The following is a 21890-nucleotide window of genomic DNA, read 5'->3' as shown; positions in this document are numbered from 1 at the left end:
GTGCTTTTCCAACATTTCTGTGGGCACCCAACCCCGGTCCCTTCACTGGACCATTTATCTGATTGTGTGGCCCGGGGCACAAACTGCAAAGTTTGCCCTTCACCCTACAGATACAGAACCCTTGCCAACTCCCAAGCTATCTACACACTACAGAGATTCTGAGATTATGATACCAGGCTGGGCAGCGGAGGGAGGAATGAGGAAGAAGCGTGTTTTTTGTTCACTGGGAGCAATCAGCTAGAACTCCCTATTAACTTGTCGGGCTACTTCAGCTTTGTCCCCATTCCACCAAGTACCAGTTGGGACCTGTTGGGACAGGAGGCCACCTTCCTGTTCAGATCAATGTGATTTCATCTTAATTTCAATCAAAGATTCTGAGTTTCATGCTTTCTATTTGGGGCAGCAAGCCCACAGTACTCAAGAGTGTAAAGTGACAGGGAGAACCCATAGATCCAACCCAGTTGAGGGACATGAAAGCTGGAGGGCAGATAACCATGGGTCTTGGAAACTGTGGGGGAATGGGGCCCCTTAAAATCCTTTTGTATACACACATACAAAGATACGCACAGACACACACACAAACAAAGACTGTACTCCACTAGGGTAGGGGAGTAGGAAATGGATAGTGATCCAATCTGACTAGAATTGGGAAGAAATACCATGCTTTTCTTTGGTTCTTTTTGACTCAGGATCTTGGTATGTAGCCCAGGCTGGCCTGGGACTGACTGGCTTTAAACCTGTGACCCACCTACATCAGCCTCCTGAGTTCTGGGATTGTAGACCTTTGCCGCTACCACCGGCACTTGTCATTTTCTACAAATAAAAACTGTTTGGGGTCGGGGATGGGAGGGAGTAGGCTTAACTGGGTGCAGACCACAAAAAGGGGGAGTATGGAACAGAGGGTGGCAGGGGAGGAAACAGAGGCATAGGGAAAGCCTTAGGGATAAACAGGTAGGCAAGACTTCAGAGGAAGTGGCAGTGTTTATGTTGAATCGGGGAGACCATTTGGAGGGCTGGAAGTCATAGTGTGTCACACTCAGCAATGAAAAGCTGTTCATCCGGCTAGAATCCAGGGCAGCTAGTGGGAAAAATTAGCCTGAATCTTGGATGATCCTGGGGTTCAAAGAGAGAAGACTCCATTTTCTCAGGGGCAGACAAGCCACAAGAGGTCACATTTGCTTGCCAGGGTGGGGTGAGCAGCAGAAACCAGTAAAGCCAGAGGTGGAAGTAGAAGGATGAAAGTGAGCCATATTTTGATGCCCAAGTGACCACTGTCCATGGCCACTTGATTGGTAGAGCAGTTGTGACAAGGCCTGCAAAACTGGAAATGTTTCCTATCTGTCTTCCCATAGGACAAGCTCCCTGTCTTGCCTCTATGTCTGCAGCAGGCCTGAATCAGGCAAGGGGCATTCCCTGCTGCTGCTCCTACTGCTGTTGCTGGTTGCTGGATAGCTTGTTGCTGGTTGGAGATAACCCGACAATGAAGATTAAACTCACCCCAAGAAACTCAATGCCCCTAATCAGCAGGAGGTAGTTTAATAAGATCAGCACCCCCTTTCCCCTCTAACCTTCTTTCTCTCCTACCTAGTGTTGGGGGACTGGAAGGGGAGGGGTGGTTTATGGAGGTAGGAAAAAAAAACAAACAAACAGTAAAGTAGGCAAAAAGCCCAGCTACATAATACTTTCTGCTCCAATTTAAGGGTACTCCACAGATAAAAACCTGTGTCTGGTACTGAAAGCAGGCCGAGCGCCAATGGTTGAAGAGCTTGTAAACCACAGGAATGAACTTAGTATTATTATTTTGCTGAATGGACATAGCAATGAAATTGTTTTCTAAGTCTGTATCTCTTTGCCTAGAGTTTAGTGTACCTCTCTCAGTTCATTAGAGAAGTTTCTTTATGTAACAGTAGTAGTTAGTGTAGAAATTCACAAGTGATCAAAAAGCAGTAAGGGGTGCCGGGACACAAATGGGACATATACATCACAGTCCTCCCCAAAGCTCAGGGCTCATCAATCAAGAGGTGTCAGAAAGATTGTAAAAGCCAGAGGGTGGAGAGGATCATAACAAAAAGGGTCTTTTAGAAATGACAGGCCCAAGACACTCATGGACTCTCAGCAGCTGTGGCTGCTGGCACAGGATCAACCCAGTCACATTCTCGCAAGGAATGCGAGTGGGTTTATGAGTTCCTGCCCTTAGCTGAGGGGGTAAGAATGGTTGATGGCTCCCAGCGGGGCGAGAATCAGTTTTCTTTAGGCGTCAATCCTGGTAGATGGATTCACCATGCTCTAGTGAAAACCCCCATGCCCGGTAGTATATGAACAGCACAAGCTGGAGTTGATGGGGTATTGAATTAAAAGAAAAAGAAGAAACAAAACTGAGGAAGTAGGGAAGTGGGGGCAGATCTGGGAGGAATTAAAGGGAGGAACTGGGGGTAAATATAATTAAAATGCATTGTATACAATTATCAAAGAATTTATGAAAATATTTCTAAAGTAAACATGCAAACATAGTCAATAAAAATTCTTTCTGGAGGGCCAAAGCCATTTTATATTCATGAATGACTGAACAAAAGGTATGGAGACTCCAAGGCCCCATAAACTATCAGGAAGCATTAGAAAGAACAAGCTGAACAGGATAATAAAAAGCTCAGAGTTATGTCCTGATCCCAAAAATGTAGTTGAGATGTTCCAATACCAGCCCTCTGAAGAGTCTGAGGGTTCTTTGGGAAGCTGTCCTCCCTCTCTGACACCCTGACCTCTGATGAGCAGAGAAAAGAGACATTTCAAAGAGAGCTACCCACAGGTTGAACATTCACCAAAGTACATATATTTCAGCACAATATAAAAATTGCAAGTGGATATTGCTCTTGTTAATCTATTTGTGGGCACATGAACGAACCCACATAGGCACATAAGTATATGGTGTATGATAAACTGTATGTGCAGGTATGATTTGCATATGTGCAGAGAGAGGGGAAGATATCAGGTGTCTTGCTCTATCGCTCTCTGCCTTATTTCCCTGAGACAAAGTCTCTTACTAGACCTGGAAGTAAGCTAGCAGCCAGCAAGCCCCTGGCTCCTCATGAACTAGGGTTACAGGCATGTGAGTAGACACACCCGCTTTTTTGTTGTTGTTTGGTTGGGTTGGGTTTTACTTAAACAAAGGTGCTGCAGATTTGAACTCAGGTCCTCATGCTAATGTAGCAAATGCTCTCATCCACTGAGCCACCTCCCCAACCTCAGGTGTAAATTCTTATTGGATCCACATTAGTTCTTATGCGGACCATTTAGCAATGTGAATCATTTAAATAAAAAGTTATTTGTTATTATGATTGGCATGTATACTTTTCGGGTTCCTGAGTGCAGTAGCAAGCCAAAACTTCTACACACAATGCCATTTGTAAAATATGTGCGCTAACCAAACCTAATTCTTCACAGAACTTGTCAGCTAGGTTCTCCCACACTTGCCATACTGGCGATGATGGGTACTTGCTCAGTCCTGCCCTAGGAGGACATCAATGAAGGAAGATACCCTCCTAGACCATGTGAAGTGGACCAGTTGACTTCGGTACGTTTCCCACAGCTCCTAAAGCATCCACACATACAGTGCACCATCGGCAGGCCCTTCACCCAGTCACCTTTTCGGAATGTCTCCCGCTTGCTCTCTGCTTCTCTGTTGATACGATTCTGTTCTGGTTCAACCGCAGGCCCCTGGTCTTCAAGTTCGTCTTCAGTTTCATCATCACTGTAGGGAACCACTTCATCGTTGGGCTGAGAGTCCTCATCAAACGTTGTTTCTGAGTCTCTTTCTGTGTTCATTCTGCTGGCAAATTGGAACTACCTGGGGAAAAGAAAGGAGACAAGTGTGAATTGTGACTTTCCTGCGGTGGGCTGTGTTTTGCTGCATCCTGTCATAACACCCCTTTTACAGAACACCATCCCACCAACAATGCAACTTTTCACGACTAATGATCTAAAAGTTAACTTGATATGCAAAAGAACAAAAACAGTATTAGTTATGTGTTTGATAAGAATTGAGGGGAAAAGGAGGCAATGAAGATGGGTTTGTTTATAAGCACTTGCTGCACAAGAGCATGAGGACCTGAGGAAGATACCCACTGTCGCCTCTAGTCCCCTCACATATACCTGCATACACACATGCACCTACATATAAGATAATGCCCACATATAATACACACAAAGAAAACATGTAACTATACAACTCAGTCTCTCTCAATCCTCTTCTTTCTTTCTAGAAGGTCACGCAAACCTTAAAAGGAATATTTTGAATTGTACATCTCTACCCAGTGTAATAAAGTTAGTGTGGTCACCTCCAATGTTAAAAATGAAACAGGCAAACCAGTATAAAGTATGATTCAAGTAGTAAGAATAAGCAATTTCTGGTTAAAAGGCTGTACTGTACCAAGAAGCACACATTTATTTTCATGGAACTTTATTTATTTACATTTATTTAATATTCACGGACTTTTATTTCCTACTTTAGACTGTTGGCAGAGCTGGAACACTGCTGCATTAGGAGAACTGTCCTGTGGATGCAAATACTTTGAGCCTTTAGTCAGTTTGCCTCAAGGAACAAACAGTCCTTGGAGCAACTCTTTTCCTATCACCATCCATTCTTCCTACCTAGAGTTTGTTTGTGAGTGTACTGTTGCACGAACTCTACACTGGAAACAAGGATACCCTGAGCTATATTTATATTGGGAAAATATTTACACAAATTCCTTGGGTTGCTTGAGGACAGTCATCCAGCCTGACATTATTTACCCAAGTGTCACTCTGCCACAGTCGCACACACTTTTTACTGTTGGCACACGGCAGCCCCTGGACTAAGGGTTTCATAAAGACTGCTCCTTTGAAAGTTTCCTATCACCCCGATGAAGGTGTTATTACTTGTTTCCTACAAAGAAGGAAACCAAAACTCTGAAACATTAAAAGCCATGTGGCAAAAACAAACACTTTCCAGGAACTGTCTCTTATACTCTAGCTTAGTTTAAGTGTAAATTGCTTGCAGAGGAACTATTTACATGCGTGCATGTTTCCCATCCAGCACCTCAGACATCTAGAGTAGTATTCATACCAAGGAGTATAAAACATTTTCAAGTTTTATATGGGGATTTTTGTCTAGTGTGGCTTAAAAGACCAAAAGCCAGAAGCAAGCCAGGCATCTAAAGAGTGTCAATTATACAAATAAATCAGTGTTCATTCTGTGGAATAGTGTACATCAATTTAGAACGTGACTGGGAGAGAAAGCGCTGAGTGATGACACAATGCATTGTGGGGAGAAAGGTGAGCTATAGCTATCTGTGCAGAATAGTCTCCGTTATTTATGTCAACACTTGGCATGCATTATTTTAAGTGTGAAGATTGGGGCTGGGGAGAGGGCTCAGTGTTAAGAGCACTTGCTTCCAGTCCAGAGAACACAAGTTTGGTTCCTGAAACCTACATTGTGTGACTCACGATTGCCTATTACGCTAGCTCCAGGGAGTTGGAGGCCATAGGGCATCCTCAGGCATGTGTTCATACACCCGTACATAGATAACAATGAATCTTTAAGTGAATGATGCATTCAAAGTACCCCAATTGGCGGATCACCTGTAGCAGCAGCTCAGTAAACATTAGCCGGCACTGCTGCCAGCCATCGTTTTCGTGATTAGATAAGTGTTTACAACAGCAGATAGAAGCGCCCATCTAGACTTTCAGCTTTTCCAGTTCCAAAAGTATCTCTTAAAAGGTAGCTATCATTAAAAAGTAAAACTTTTGACTACCATTCCCTTAAAAATGGAGTCTGCTTGGTACAGTTAAGCACAGGCATGACCCTTTCCTCTCTGGGTCCACCCAGTCAGCATACTTTGCTCCTTCTTTGGTAAACATGTCAATGGCCAGGGGGCACACAAGCTTTTTTTTTTGGGGGGGGGTTGGATTGGATTATTCATGTTCTTCTTTTCAGACTTCTGTTGGTTTATTAATCCCTGGATGTTACTTGGGCTTTAATTAACCTGATGTGGTTTCATTATGCAGTAGCATCTATGCTTTAGGAGTATATCAGCATTAGATGCTTTCTTTTGAAAAAGTCCCAAACTGTTCTGGGTGAGCTACCCACACCTCTATCCATTATTAATCAATTTGTATATGGTAATGGTTGACGTGGAAACACTTGTTTTATCTTACCACCTAAAAGTGTTCCTATATGGTATTTTCCCACTTTTTGGTACTTCATACACTCCCCTGAAAGAGAGCTTGGTCCTGACTGATACTCATCCATTGAACTTCAGTCCCATCCTCTGTTGGATAGGATAATAATATCCATATCACAGTGCTGCCCAGTTCCTTAACCAAACACACCTCCCCTGCCACGATGCCTTTGACCATACTCTTCCTCTGCCGAAATGCTCTTTCCTCAGTCTAAGCATGAGCAGTTCTCGTTCTTTAGACTACAATGTCAAAGTTCCCGTCTGCTATGACACAAAACAGGCAGGTTCCTGCCCACCTCTGTTGCTACCATGACCATTTGTTTCCTTCCTAATATTTTCACAGCTATGAACACACAAGAACCTGACTAGACCACAACCAGCAGCCTTCAACCTGTGGGCCGTTACCCTTTTGGGAGTCAAATGACTCTTTCACAAAGAGGTCACCTAAGACCATCAGAAACACAATATTTACATTATAATTCATAACAATAGCAAGTTATGAAGTAGTGAGAGGACCTGACTAACTTCTTTTTGAGACTGGGCCCAAAGCAAGACGAAAGTTCCTGCCACCCTCCCCCCTTTCCTGCTTGATGAGTTTCTGGAGACCACAGGAAATGGGCAACCAGTCAACGACTGCCCAATATCTAGCCAGAAACTAAGTCAGTCAAACAAAGAAAAGTCCCTATAAGGTAATCCTCTCCCCACCTCACAGACCAGTCAAAATTGTACAAATACACCCTTCTATGGGCACTGGTCAATCCCCATCAAAGTCACATAGTCACAGTTGAAATTCCCCTTAGAAGCCTTAAAAAGAGCCTTCACCGTCACCATTTTTTCACAAATGGTCAACCCTTGCATGCTGGTTGTTTCTGCAGAATAAACATTCTCTGCCTTTACGTACTATTTGAGTCTGGGGTCTTCCTTCAGAGATTCTCAGACCCTTACAGTAGCTATAAAAATAAGTTTATGGTTAGGGTCACCACAACATGAAGGACTATAGTAAAGGGTCACAGCATTAAGGAAGGTTGAAAACCACTTCAAATACAGAAACTGACCCTCACAAATCTGGCATTCAATTATCTGGAGACAAAGAGGGCTTTGAGAAGTGTTTGCTATCAACATCCTTTGCTATCACCCTCTAGTTCATATCTCCTAGCTGGTATCAGATTCCAACAATACTGGATGAAGGCTCAAAGCTTGAAGCTCATTAAAGAGGAAAACTAACCAACAAAACAGCCAAGTTCACAAGTCCAGAAAGATGAAGCTCTTTTTCAAGATCATCAAAAAGGCATTTTTCAAGACCTTAGTATGCATAGTAAACACAGCAGGGCTCCAGGAAAGGTTCTGAAGATACTACATGTAAGGACCAACCTTTCTTGACCATCACAACATTCCAGACTAGGTTCCATATCTGCTACGGGGGATACGATTTTGGTTCTGCCCCTATGAGACTAGGAGTCTAGACAGGAGTTGGTAAATTATAGCCCAGGAGCTCTGCTTGCCATATTGCTGGCTTTCTTCAAGTCCTATTGGAACATCTTTGCTCATTCATCTAGGCATTATTGCCTAGGGCTGCTTTAGTACTGTAAGAACAGCAAAACTATAGTAATCCCTGCGAAGACCAGAGTACTCAAATCCTAAAGCATTTACTCTCTGGCTCTTTATAGAAAAAGCCTGCTGACCCTGAAACTATCATGAAATAAAATATAACCAATAAGACAACTGGTCAACATCAAATGTCCAAAGCACACCCTTTGGGAATGAGAAACAAACTACCGGGTGAAGTGGTGGGAAAATATCCCTTAATAACAAGAGTTGCCATTTGGACTTGGGGGTATCACCTCCCTCACGTTTTCCTCAGATGTGCAAACAGAAAAGATGCACACCAGACAGTCAATAGGATGACACGCTAGCCCCTCCCCCTGCTGTGAGGATACTGTGGTTGTGAACCTCCCTACACACCCATGACCAAATAAGATGGTGTATGTGTCTGTGTGTGTATGTCTGTGTCCGTGTGTGTCCCTGTGGGCATGTACTTGGGTACACAATGCAGAGGACAGAATCAGTCCTCTCTCTCCATCATGTGGGGCTAGAACTCAGCTTATCAGCCTTGATGCAAAGCACTCTTATGGCAGAGCCATCTTGTCAGCCTCCGAGATGGCACCCCCCCATCTGTATATTATAATCATGTACTAAAAGGAACAACAGAGTTTGAGGTGGCAGCGCACACCTGTAATCTCAGCATTTTGGAGGTGGAGGCAGAAGGCTCAAGAGTTCAAGGCCAAGGAGCTGGCTTAGCTGGTAACGCACTTTCCAAGAAAGCCCAAGGGCTTGGATTCAGACCCCCAGCCCATATATTAACATCCGGTTTGGCACGGCCGTGAGCTCCTAGGAGTCCAGTGGTAGGGAGGCAGACACAAGCAGGTCCCTGGGGCTCCCCTTAGCCAGTCTAGCCAGACTGATAAGTTCCGGGTTCACGAGAGGCCCTGTCTCCTACATGAGGTGGAGAGCAAATAGAGTCAACCCGTGGTTGACACACACCTGAAAATGTACGCACAAAGTTCAAGGCCAGCTTTGGCTGCTATGCAGTGCTTGGGGCTGATCTGCACTATGTAACAGATTCAAAAAATAAACAAAAAGGCTGAAGATACATAGATAAAGTGCTTGCCTAACACGCCTAGCAAGCAGGACCACATAAATGGGTGTGATGGCACACAGCTGTGATCCAAGCTCTGAGGAGAAGAGGGCAAGGCAAGGGATCAATAATTCAAGAGCAGCTTCAGCAGTGGGGGCAGCCTGCCTCGTGAGACTCCTCTCTCTCTCTCTCTCTCACACACACACACAAGGAAAGAAAGAAAACAACGAATAAACAAATAATTTTTAACTTATTAGTAAACTGCAGCATCCAAGGGATTTTCTGGTCACCCATCCTTAGAAACTGCCCTCAGACAGCTTAGCTGCAAGGGGCCACTAAATTGTTTCTAGTCTTTTGGGTAACGTTCACATTGATACATCCACATCACTGCACCCTGTGTGTGTCTTAAAAGGGAAAGTTGTTTGATTCCAGGACTGGAATACATACTCTGGTTTTATAAAATTAGTATTACTGCACATTGGAATAAAATTAATCTTCCTGACTAGTAACACAAATTGACTTAATTAAGATCAAATCCACTTATATCCTTTTCCTCCTTCTCCTCTTCCTTCTCCTCCTCCTTCTCCTTCTCTTCCTTCTCTTCTTCCTTCTCTAATGCCCTGGTCCTCACAGTCCTCATTTCAGGTACTAGCAGGACAGGTTGCAAAAAGTCATTGTCCTGATGCACTGGTTACCACAGAATGAAGGATACCTAACTGGGATGAGGGTAAGTATGTGCAGCACATCCACTTTCAAGGCAAGGCTCAGTTGAGATGCTCTGGATCTTCAAAGGGCCATCAGGAACTGGCTGAGTGTCAGGGAACAGAGACAGGCCACACCACAATGACAATGTTCCTGGGCCAAGGTTTATGCCATAGTCCTCCCACCCTACACCAAATGGGGGATGGGCTTGGTAGTACATGCTGTATTCCCAGCGTTTAGGAAGCTGAGGCAGAAGGAACACAGGTATGAGGCTAGTCTGGGCTATACTGTGAGGGCCTTTCCAAGAGATGAAGGGAGAAAAGAAGGGAGGGAGGAAGACAGAGGCGGGGAGGGAAGGAAGGAACATGGGCCTGGATTCAAATTTCAGCTCCAGAATTCACTAGTTTGTAACTTTAGCACATAATTGAACATGTTGAAAGCTCAGTTCCAGTAGAAAAGGGGAGGGGTACAGTGTGGCCTTTTAGTTGTAATAATAGTTAATGAATGCAGACAATGCTAATGCTGGAGAAAGCCCCGGGCCTGTGAATGCTAAATTCCATTCCTCCACTTTTCCTTGCTCTTGAAGGATAAAGACTTTCCAGATGAAGCCTAAAATCTACCACAGAGGGCTCAGTCTCCCAGCCCCATGACACTTCCCCAGAGAGGGGCCTTAGTATGTACATTGTGGTCAAAGCCTCAAGGTGCTGTGGTTTAGATAGGGTTTTTATTTCCCCAAGAATCCAGGTTTGGAAGAGCCTGGGGCCATTAAAAAGGACTAGTAGGAGCACATCTAGGAGGAGCACTGGGCCCTTAAAAAGGACTGAGGTTAGCTCTCTGAAAGCCTGAGTCTGGGCCACCCAGCCTCTCTCTGGCTTCCTGTTTGAGATATGAACATTGACACCACATGAAGCCCCAACACTGTGACTTTCAGCCCTAAGAACTGTGCGCTATATAGGCATGTTTACCTTGTAAGTTGGCCCAACTCAAAGCATTTTATCATTGCAATGGAAAGATAACAGGTTTCGGGGTAGCCTTAATGCTCAGGCCTTTTTGTGGTCAGCTCTGCCTCCCTCATCTTCTTCATCTGGGAAGTACCCCAAGATACTTCTCAAGATGACTTCTTCCTCTCATCATGAAAGCCCCTGCTGGTCACTAGGCTCTGTACTTGCCTGCAGATCTGCTGTGGTGGTTTGAATGAAAATGTCCCCTAGAGAGTCATATGTTTTATACTTAGTTCCAAGTCAGTAGAATTGTTTGGGGAGAATTATGAGGTATGGCCTTGTTGGAGGAGGTGTGCCACTGAGGGCGGGTCTTTTGGGGTGGGCGCCATTCCCAGTATCTTTCTCTCTTACTGACTCCCACTTGTACATCGAGACGTGAGCTCTCAGCTGTTCCTGCCACCATGCCCTTGTTCCGTCATCAAGGACTCTACCCTTCTGAAACCTTAAGCCCAAATGAAACACTTTCTTTTGTAGTTTGGACATGGTGTCATATCTCCAATAGAAAGGAAACTAAGACACCTGCCTAAAACAAGCAGAGCGGTAGGGCCAGGAGGGAATGAGAAGCTTCACTGATACCAGGACTTTTTTTTTTTCCTCCCAGATTTTCCATGTGTCTCTGTGTATTATCCAGCCAGTAAAGTCACAAGGCCCAGAAGACAGGAGAGAAAACCAGCAGGATTTCTGTGTCACCACGCTAACAAATGGCACTTAAGCACTTGACTACCTAATGCTTGCGGTGGGAACAGATCAGGGAAATCGCCACCCTTTACGGGGAGGAGGGGCTGAAGAGGAGAACCAGGAGCCTAGGAAGAAGAGATTAGTGTTCTTGCCTTCACAACAAAACACCCTGGAGGTGAATTAATAAAAACGGGAATTTCTGATGTGATCACAGACATCTAGATTTAAATGGGGGAAAATAGGCACTGGCCAAAATCAAGTTTTGCTAGTATTAGACAAGATGGGCTTGTGTATTCATAATAGTGATGGGAATCCAGATGCAGGGAAAGCTCAGGGCCCCAGTCAGTAGTATCTTTGTTGTATAACTTGGTTCATTTCCAAGGAGACCCAAGCTCCGACAGGGAGATTCAGAACATTCATTTTTGCTTACACTCAGTTGTCTTTTTCACAGATTAATAAAGCTTTCAAAAAGAAAATGTATTCTTTCTTTTCTTCCTTCCTTTCTTTGTTTAAATGGGGAATGCTTGAGACATCCCCACTCTACAGCCCTAGATGGCCTAGAACTCACTATGTAGCCCAGGTTGGCTTTAAACTTGCAACTTAGACAATCCTTCTTCCTCAATCTCCTAAGTGCTGAGATCCAGGCATGAGCCACCAGGCCCGAGAAAGGATATTTCTGAAATACAATTTTCCTCATGGTTACCAAGGATAACGATGCTATCTGTCCAACATAACACTCACCATGATAAGTACACACAGTGTGTTTCTATATCCTATGCCACAGGGTCTTTGTCATGTGTTCCATTCTAAACAGGATCGATTTTATCTCAAAATGCAGAGACTAAGATGGCCTCCAATGACCCCCCACCTCCTGCTGTCCACACCTGTATCCCTTCTTTATGACTGGGAGATGGACATGGTACTTTGCTTCCAAGCAACAGAACATGGCAACAGGTGATGGAGAGTCATTTTTATTACTAGGTTATAAAAATCAGTGCCTTTCTTCTTGCCAGGCAACTCTATCTCCTTCCTGGCTTCCACAGGACATCTGCCCAATGTAGAGGCTCAAGAACAAAAAAATGAAGTGGGCACTGATAACAGCCAGCAAGTGCTAGTCAGCGGTCATATAAACTTGAAAGCACAACCTTCCACAGTCTTGCCTTCAAGTGGTCAAGAAGGCGCCTTTACTGTAGTCTTGTGAGATACATTAAAACAGAGGATTCAGCTAAGCTCTACCAGACACCTGTCTATAACATGGGGGATGGAAGACCTGTGTTAGCTTAAGCACCTACATTGGGAGTTAAGCATTATGCAGCCATGAATATTCATACTATTAATCTTGACAGTCAGAGATCACCAATAGAGTGCCTAATTGGTCAATGTTATTCCCAAGTCCTGGATCCAAGAAGAGTCCCGGATTAGTTTCACATCTGTCACAGTGATAAAATACCCTGACTGTCTTAGCTAGGGTTTCTATTGCTGTGAAGAGACATCATGACCATGCAACTCTTATAAAGAAAAACATTTAATTGGGCTTGGCTTATAGTTTCAGAGGTTTAGTCCATTATCATCATGGTGGCTTGCAGGTAAATATGGTGCTGAGAAGGAGTTGAGAGTTTTCTACATCTTGATCCACAGACAGCAGAAATGACTGTGTGCCATACTGAACGTAGCATAAGCATAGGAGACATCAAAGACTACTCCCCCAATGACACACTTCCTCCAGGAAGGCCACACCTACTCCAACAAGGCCACACCTCCAAATACTGCCACCCCCTATGGGCCAAGCATTCAAACACATGAGACTATAGGGCCATTTGTATTCAAGCCACCACACTGAGCAAATACAGCTTCAGAAGAAGAAGGGATTTATGTGGCCCACAATTCCAGGTCACAGTCCATTATTTCAGGAAGTCAAGGCACAAAGTTAAAGCATCATGTTTGCACACAGAGCAGAGAGAATAAATGCCTGGGTCCATGCTTACTTGCTTTCATTTAGCTTTCTCCTGTCCTATATAGTTCAAGACCATCTTCCTAGGGAAAGGCATTATCCACATGAGCTAACAACTGAGACAACCCCCACACAGACACGTCCATAGGCCTTGATCTAGACAATTCAATCGAATGTTTCTTCTCATGTGATTCTAGGCTGTAGCAAGTTGGCATTTAAAACTTGGTAAGCATCAGCCAGGTACAGTGGCACACATCATTAATCCCAAATCTCTTGAATTTGAGGCCGGCCTTGGCTACAGATCAAGTTCGAGAATAGCTAGGGCCACATAGAGAAACTCTGTTTTGAAAAACTGAAGATAGATAGATAGATAGATAGATAGATAGATAGATAGATAGATAGACAGATAGATAGACAGACAGATAGACAGACAGATAGATAAAACTAAGTACAACAAGTCTTCATCTCCTCATGATGGGAAGCAGAAGGGAAGCAGAGATCTCTTCTTATCCTGGTCAGATAGCCCCGACAAGTGTTACACAACGTCTTCGGAACATGCCTAACATTCTTGAATCCAAAATCTGATAAGCCTGTTGACAGCTATTAGATAAGGACTCACATGATACAATGGTAATAAAATAGACCTAAGATGGAGGTTAAAATCAAACCTTACGCTATTAGGAAAACAATCTGACTGCAGTTCCCAACACACACAGGATTGTAATTATTTTCTCTCCAAACCAAAGCCTAAGAACCTAGAGGCTGAGGCGGCTAACATGAAACAAAGGCACCCTTGCATCACCACTGTGATCCATCCATGACTCTCAAAAGGCCTCTCTGTGCCTGAGCTCCATCTCATTGCTCAGAAGCCCACCCCTGATCTGATTCCATTTTCTACTCTCATCCTGAGTCACAGTTGTGGAAAAAGGGGCGCGGAAATCCTGCACACTGGGGCCTTTCAGAGAAAACAGGTCGTCTTCATCCCTTGGGTGAAGAGGAGGGATTTTTGTCCAGCCTTGTCATTGGTTCCCCTCCATATCCTTATTCTGATGATTCCTTCATTGGCAGCCCCTGACAGTTGAGAGTGTTGTCCTACAGTAGTGTTGGCAATAATCTGAGGCACTTTGCTAGGCGTTAGCACTGTCATTCTACCAATGAGATAAGTGCAATGCCAAGTAACTTGCCAAAGATTACTGAGCTTTTAAGGGATTAAGGTCATGTGGACTTCAGTCCTCTCGCCACAGGCCTGGGCTGTGACACATGTGATCCAGGGAGCAGGGTCGAGTCACTGCAATTTCATCTCTATCCAGAAAATGCTGGGTCCTCGCTACCATTCAAGGACTCCAGGCCTCTACTGTCAGTCAGCTTTCTGTTATGGCGACAAAACACTTGAGACAATCAACTTAGAAAGAAGAACGATTTGTTTCAGTTCACAATGATTAGCTTGTTTCTTTTGGGCCCATGATAAGACAGGACACTGTAGCGGCAATACATGGCAGAGGAGGTTGGTTTCCTTCATGGCTTCCAGGAAGTGAAAAAGATAAGATAGGAAGAGAGTGGGGTTCCAATGTCCCTTTCAGGACATGCTCACAAAGACCTAACTTCCTTCCACAGGGTTCCACCTCCTAAAGGTTCAACCAATTCCCGATATTGCCACAGGCTGGGGACAGAGCCTTCCACACATAAGCATTTGAGAGAAATTCAAGAGACAAATTATAGAGCCACATAGAGCATCATGGGGCACAAGAAAGGCCTAGGTAAAGGAAACGAAGCACTTAACAAAAATGTATCACTCTTTCCAACCCACAGGCAGGCGTGTCCTGTGTCAGCCAACTCTAAGAGTTAAAACGCCTCCCTTTTCTTTTATTTTTTTTTTAAACATGCTGTATGCTGGCAGTTACTTCCTCAATATTTTTGAGCTACACAATGTAAGAGTCACAGAAGTGCTGAGGACCTCAGGGTAGGAAGGCAGGAGGATTTTTAGGAATGAGGAAGAACCAGAACACAAGGGCAGAGGCAGGAAAGTACAGTGGAAAGACCAGGTACCCGCCTCAGGCGAGGGCCAGAGGAGGTTCAGGGGTTGAATGATGTCACCTTCCAAGCCCATGTGGCCTCGGTAATGCCTCACTTGGGGACTGCCTGCAGGACGGGTGGTATCTGCCAAGAGGAGGAATGTGACCCTCCCAGCATCCATCTGTCAGGGCTGAGGGAGGCAGCCAGGCAGTTCAAGCCACAGGACACTGAACAGCTCCTGGTCCCAGATTTTTTTTTCATCTGCCAAATAGTCTTCCTGTTAATGATTATTACTAACTACCTGTGCAGGAGCGAGCAGTCACAGCTTCTGCTGTGGGAAGCTGACTCTTAACAAAAGGGAATGAGGTCCAAATTAGGGTGGTGGCAGCTAGGAAAAAAAAATGTGTTCAAAATCAAGACAGGGTGGGGCCTCCATTCCTTTGTCTGGAAAACTAAGAAGGAAAAGTATACAAAAGACTAGAACTGCTTTCCCAGAATGCAATGGTGTTAAAATTCTCCCAAATGTTTATTTTGGAGACTCAGCCTCAATCCGGGATGTACTTTTATAATAAATAATAAAACTTATCAAGAGAAAAACTTTTATTTTTTTTTTTTTGGCTAGTCCCATGACAGTTTCATTTGTTAATGCATTACCGTTGCCATTGAAATTAGGTTCTAAAATTATAGTCATGTTTCAATAATAGAAAGTCCAAGGGAGGTTATAATTGGCAGTTACAGGGAAGAAAAGCCTCCAGAGGAAAGTGAAGCTGTGGAGTTTGATAAACTGTGATGTTGGAAGCCAGTGAGCTGTGAGTGTAACACAAGGATGTAATCATTGGCGTGGATTTTCAGAGCATAAGCTGTAACACTTTCCATCTGCATGGAGAGCGTTTACACCCTGAATCCACGTTCAACAGGAACAGCTTGTTTCAATAAAAGGGGAGACGTGGTATGTAAACAGGAATAACAAACAGACAAGGAAAAGGCTATTCTCCCTGCTAATGGCAGGAAGGCAAGCTAATGAACAGAGAAGACACTGTTTGGTGCTGAATATTTAACAATGGCGTCTAGTGCTGGCTCAGGTAAAGGTGAACACACAGTCTCTCTCTCTCTCTCTCTCTCTCTCTCTCTCTCTCTCTCTCTGACATGCACTCATACAGACACGTTCACACTGGGCTATCTGCACAGAAATCTATGCACTCCTTAGAAACAAGGCAATATTCTTTTATCAAGAACACTCAGATATATTTGAGCCAAGAATATCATGCAGACACTTTTCTAACAGTTCAGCAAAAGAACTCAACTCACGCAAAATATTTACTGTAAGTAGAAAAACAGGAAGAGAAGCCACTTGAAAGTTGGATAGGACATGAGTACTGTTGCCCATACTAGAGGCACTGGATCCCCCTGGAGCTGAGGTACACACAATTGTGAGCTGCCCAGCATGGATGCTGAGAACCAAACTCAGGTCCTCTGAACACTCCTAACTGCGAAGGCATGTCACCAACTCCCAGCAGCTCTCTTTTTTATTAGCGTATGTTAATTACACATAATGAGTTTCACTATGACATTTTTCATACATGGATATAATACACTTTGATCATACTAGCCTCCCATTGTCCCCTCTTGTCACCTTCCTCTTCCCATCGCACCCCTCTTCTATTTTCACATCTTTTATTTTCACTCATCTTCCTAGGTGCATGACTCAGTTTAATTAGGGTTGCTTACATGGGCATAGGTGACAGGTTATTTACAGGAACTGAGCAGTGGCTATAGGAGAAAATGTCTCCACTCCTCTCAGAAAACAAGAATAACCAATAGCTCCTTGGGAAGGGACAGGATTTTAGACTCTTTTACCACTTCAATATAGGCATTAAAATTTACAGTGGTTGAAATAAAGGAAGGGCTTTCTAGTATTAAATGGGAGAAAAGGAAAAGCCCCAAATTGTGTCTTATGACTATCTTTTTGAATAATACATGTGGGGTGAGAAACTAGTCGGATGTCTTTAGTGTCACATAGTAGGTCTGTTTGTCCCTCAAACCCTCACAGTCAATCGCAGCGCTGTTCTAGTCAGGAGAAAACTTCTCTCAGGGTGTTAGGATTATACTCTCCCAAACTCTCTCAGCATCATCCTGTTTGCAAACAACCACAGAAGTAGAAACAGTGGTAGGCGAGGTTAGCAGCAGCATCCAGAGATAGCCTCTGTGCTCAGAGGATGTCTGGCTCACAGGGCAGGGAGGGTGTTCTGGATTGGACCTTGCCGTTTCCGGGGTGCGTTAGTGAGTATAAGAGTCTCCCTCCAAGGATCACAGGCTACAGGAAATCCAGTCTGTAGCAGCTCCTCCTCCCTGAGGTCCTCCTCCTTGCTGGTCCACACAACAGTGAAGATCCTAGACCATGGCTGTGCTGTGCTCACTAAGAGCTGACCTCGAGTGCCTAACAGGTCCTATGGCAAAGATGATTTAAATGACACCTAAATGAACATCAGTACAAAGTCCCAATTTATTTCTAATATCAGAGATCAGACCTCTACTCTTGCCTGATGCGTCTAAAACAAAAAGGGGGAACTGTAGAGAGCTGCGTAATGCCGCGCCTTAAAGTTGGAGCTGGTTTCCGTGCTCTTTATCACGAACAGCTCCACATTTGGCTAAGGCCAAGGATCTGGCTTGCTTCCATGTATGTGGACCTATCTGCATTGCCCACGTGGCACGCTGGGGTTGGCTACCCAGAGGCTATTTAAGCTGTGGGCTGGCTTTCCCCAGGGTCAGATGATTGTTCAAGGTTCCTGAATAAACTGCATTGAAAAAAAAAAAAAGTCAATCGCATTGGTGAGACAGAGGCAGCTCACTGGCCAGCTAGCCTAGTCTTTATTTGGTTAATACCAGATGTGTGTGTGTGTGTGGGGGGGGGTGATGGCTCAATGGATAAAGGTACTAGCCTTCAAGCCTGATAGTCTGAGTTCCATTCCCAGGACCCTCATGTAGGAGGAAGATTCCTACAAACTTCTCCTCTAACCTCCACACACATACCATGGTACTTGTGCACCCTCTACACACAAAGAGAGAAACACACAGACAGACAGATACACACACACACACACACACACACACACACAAATGAATGTAATACAATTATTTTTACAAGGTAGGTGGTATGTGAGGTACAACACCTGAAGTTTTTCACTCTCTCTTCTACCCCTCTTTTCTTCCCTTCCTCCCTCCCTCTTTTCCTCCCTCCCTTTTCTCCCTGTTTCACCCTGCTTCTCCCTTTCTCCCCTCCCTCCTTCTCTCTCCCTCCCCACCTCTCTCTCTCTTACACACACACACACACACCCATGCACACTCACAGAATTGCCTTTTATTCTTAGTGATCCCGCTCAACCTTAATGACTCACATCCAAAACTGTGGCTTCAACTGAAAATGGAGATACACATAGCTCAGAATTTAAATGGCCACTGATCATCAACAAGCAAGCACAGTCATGTATGTACTTGACGCCTCCAAGAACCATTCATGCATCGCCCTGTCTGTGGCTCTCACTTCTCTCAACCAAAAGTTAGCATCTTTATATATTCCAGATCCAGAGGCTGAAGGAATGAGGGCCACATCTGCCAGGCACTACCATCTCATCTGTTGTGTCTGACTCAGTTTGGATTACAGGTGCATCTACACAAGAGCAGGGTTCACACCTTAACTTCTGTACCTGATCGCACTGCAATCGCAGAGCTGGAACTTTGCATGTCCCTTAGAAATACTTGGATTTGAAAGTGCTACAGCATCTCCAACCAATTCTGTCTGGGCTTTCAGGTTTTGAGCAACTAACAGGAATGTTTCCATATTGTCTCCTATGCACCTGATACAGTGAAGAGCTCTGGTAATGCTTCTGATCTCCCAATATTCTCCTGTGATGGGGGTGGTGAGCATTTTCTCAGGGCTGACCTCATAGTCTATGAATCAGAATCCACACTGTGGTTGATGGAATTATCTTATTTCACTTGGAAAACATCAAAATTAGTGTCCCCAGTTTAGAGATAAGAAAGTAACATTACAGAAGAGCCAAGTCTTTGTTCAAGGACATATAGTTGATCATGGTAGGCAGTTCCTTGTCTATGATTTTAACTACTACATTTGATGCCTTCATTGTATCTAATGATGCCACTTTGGAGAAAGCTAAATAAAATATGATTAATCTACTTTATACCTGGGAAGACAAATGACCCAGAGACACAAAGTTGTATCCATGTGAGAGGAAGAAATTCTTCCCACTGATCCTGACACTTTGTCATTGCTCCCCTCAAGGGTTTATCTGTGGGAAACTAAGGAAGAGGGAGGAATATCAAATGTTTCATAGACAGGTGCACACCAGCATGAAGACTTCTCTCTCTGCCATGCCCTGCCTGGGGAAGGTATTTCTGCTACAGTTGCAGCTGAGCTGCAAAAATGCATAAGGTTCTTCAAATGAGCAAGCTGCTAAAGCAAACTTATGGTTTCCCACACACTGGAGTCTTCAGCCTGGGCACACAGAGACCCTGTCACAAAAAAACCGAAATGAACAAAGGAAAAAAAGAAGAAAGAAATAGGGTTGTAACAAATATAGTTAGGTAAGATGAGGTCATTAGAGTAGGACATGATCCCATAGGGCAGAACTGAGACAGACAGATACAAAGTACACTCATGAAGATCAGAATGGAGATACCACAAGCCAATGGAACCATTAGGAGGGCACCAGCTTCCCAGTCTTGAGAACTGAGACACTGCACTTTCACTATTGAAGTCACGCAGTTGTCTACTTCTTAGAGGTGTACACACACACACACACACACACACACACACAGCTGTAGTGTGTAGCTTCCGATTTTAAGAAGCTTTAAAAATGACTTGATTCCTACTAACAGAGGAAGTTAGAGCTAAAGATTTGTCATTCTGCATCTATGGATTGGAAGTACACAGATAGGAACGCTGCCAGCTCTTCTAATGCTACAATGAAATCTAAACGACGATGCTTTCTTCTCTCTTTTAATTAATGTTAATGGATGATGAAACATGTTTTTCCCTCTTAAAGTGTTATTTGTAGTAAAAGTAATATTTAGTGCAAATAATGACTGGTTGCTCAAATCCAGACAACAAATGCAGGGTTCGCGCAGACACGAATCCTGATTTGCATTTTACAGAGAAAATACACACCCATGAAACCAGCCAATATTTGTTAAAATGACTTCCAAATATTTGGGGATCTCAAAGATGTGCCAAATGAATCCGTTTTCTATTCCACCTCTTAAAAACATGGTTCTGGGGGGGGGGGTGGCGGCGATGCAAGTTTATCTTAGAACTGTCTTCTACTGTGGTAGTTCTTCCTCTCAGTCCGCTTCCCCTTGAAATGTCTGTGTGCTTCTTTGGGGAAGAAACCGTATGGAGGGCTTGGCTTTGTCCAGAACCCCAGGGAACCAGAGGCCCTCTTCTGACCTCTGAGGACGACAGGCATGCACGTGGAGCACAGGCATGCTTGTGAGCAAAACATGCCTACATACGAAATAAACATATCTTTAAAAAAATAATTCTTTTTAAACAGTACCAGGAATATACTTTTAACAAGGAGCAACTCTAATTGGCCTGAACTTGACATTTCAATATATTAACACTTTTGATTGCACAGAGTTGGTTTTTGAAAGCAAAGAAGAAAATGGAGTTAGTATAAGAATATAAAGATTCCCTGCACTCTGCCCAAAGTTTGGTTATGCATCTCAGCATATGTTTTGATACCCTGCTGGGTGGAGTCTTTCAGAAGCCCTCTGTGATAGGCCCCTGTCTTGTTCCCTGTTTTCTCCCTCTTCCAATGTCCTTCTCATTTGCCTTTCTGAATGAAGATTGAGCATCTTACCCAGGGTCCTCCTTCTTGCTTAGCTTCCTTAGGTGTACAAATTTTAGTATGATTATCCTATATTATAAGTCTAATATCCACTTATAAGTGAGTATATACCATGTGTGTCTTTCTGCTTCTGGGATACCTCACTCAGGATGATCTTTTCTAGATCCCACCATTTGCCTACAAATTTCATGATTTCTTTGTTTTTAATTGCTAAGTAGTATTCCATTGTGTAAATGTACTACAATTTCTGTATTCGTTCCTCAACTGAGGGACATCTGGGTTGTTTCTAGGTCCTGGCTATTATGAATAAAGCTGCTACAAACATGGTTGATCAAAACATATGCTGAGATGCATAACCAAACTTTAGGCAGAGTGCAGGGAATCTTGTGAAAGGAGGGGGAGATAGAAAGACCGGGAGGGAACAGGAGCTCCACAAGGGAAACAACAGAACCAAAAACTCTGGGCACAGGGTTATTTTCTGAGACAGATACCCCAAACAAGGACCACACATGGAGATAACTTAGAACCCCTGCACAGAAGTAGCTCAAGGCAGCTCAGTATCCAAGAGGGTTCCCCAACAATAGGAACAAAGAAGCCAGTCCTGATGAGATCTGATAGACTAGGGTCAGATGCCCCAGTCCCTATCATTGGACTGGGGGAGGAGCATAGAAGAAGAGGGAGGGAGGGTGGGATTGGGAGAGGTTGGGGGAGGGAGCTACAGCTGGGATACAAAATGAATAAACTGTAAGTAATAAAATAAAATAAATTTAAAAAGAAAATTTAAAGAAAGCCAGGCAGTGGTAATGCCTCCTTTGATCCCAGCACTCAGGC

General features: G+C 44.0%; 1 protein-coding gene across 1 annotated transcript in view; it reads right to left on the bottom strand.

Annotated features, from left to right (window-relative positions):
• Atp8b1 (ATPase phospholipid transporting 8B1) overlaps window positions 1-21890 on the bottom strand; it is a 122714-nt gene that overhangs the window by 63654 nt on the left and 37170 nt on the right. Inside the window, exon 2 of the mRNA XM_021641797.2 lies at window positions 3639-3841. Coding sequence (XP_021497472.2) covers window positions 3639-3819 — 181 coding nt within the window. The 5' untranslated portion in view covers window positions 3820-3841. The remainder of the gene's footprint in view (window positions 1-3638; window positions 3842-21890) is intronic.

This window comes from Meriones unguiculatus, chromosome 2 (assembly GCF_030254825.1).
Source record: "Meriones unguiculatus strain TT.TT164.6M chromosome 2, Bangor_MerUng_6.1, whole genome shotgun sequence".
In the NCBI taxonomy this organism is placed as follows: Eukaryota; Metazoa; Chordata; class Mammalia; order Rodentia; family Muridae; genus Meriones; species Meriones unguiculatus.
This window is presented reverse-complemented; position numbering and strand designations above follow the sequence as displayed.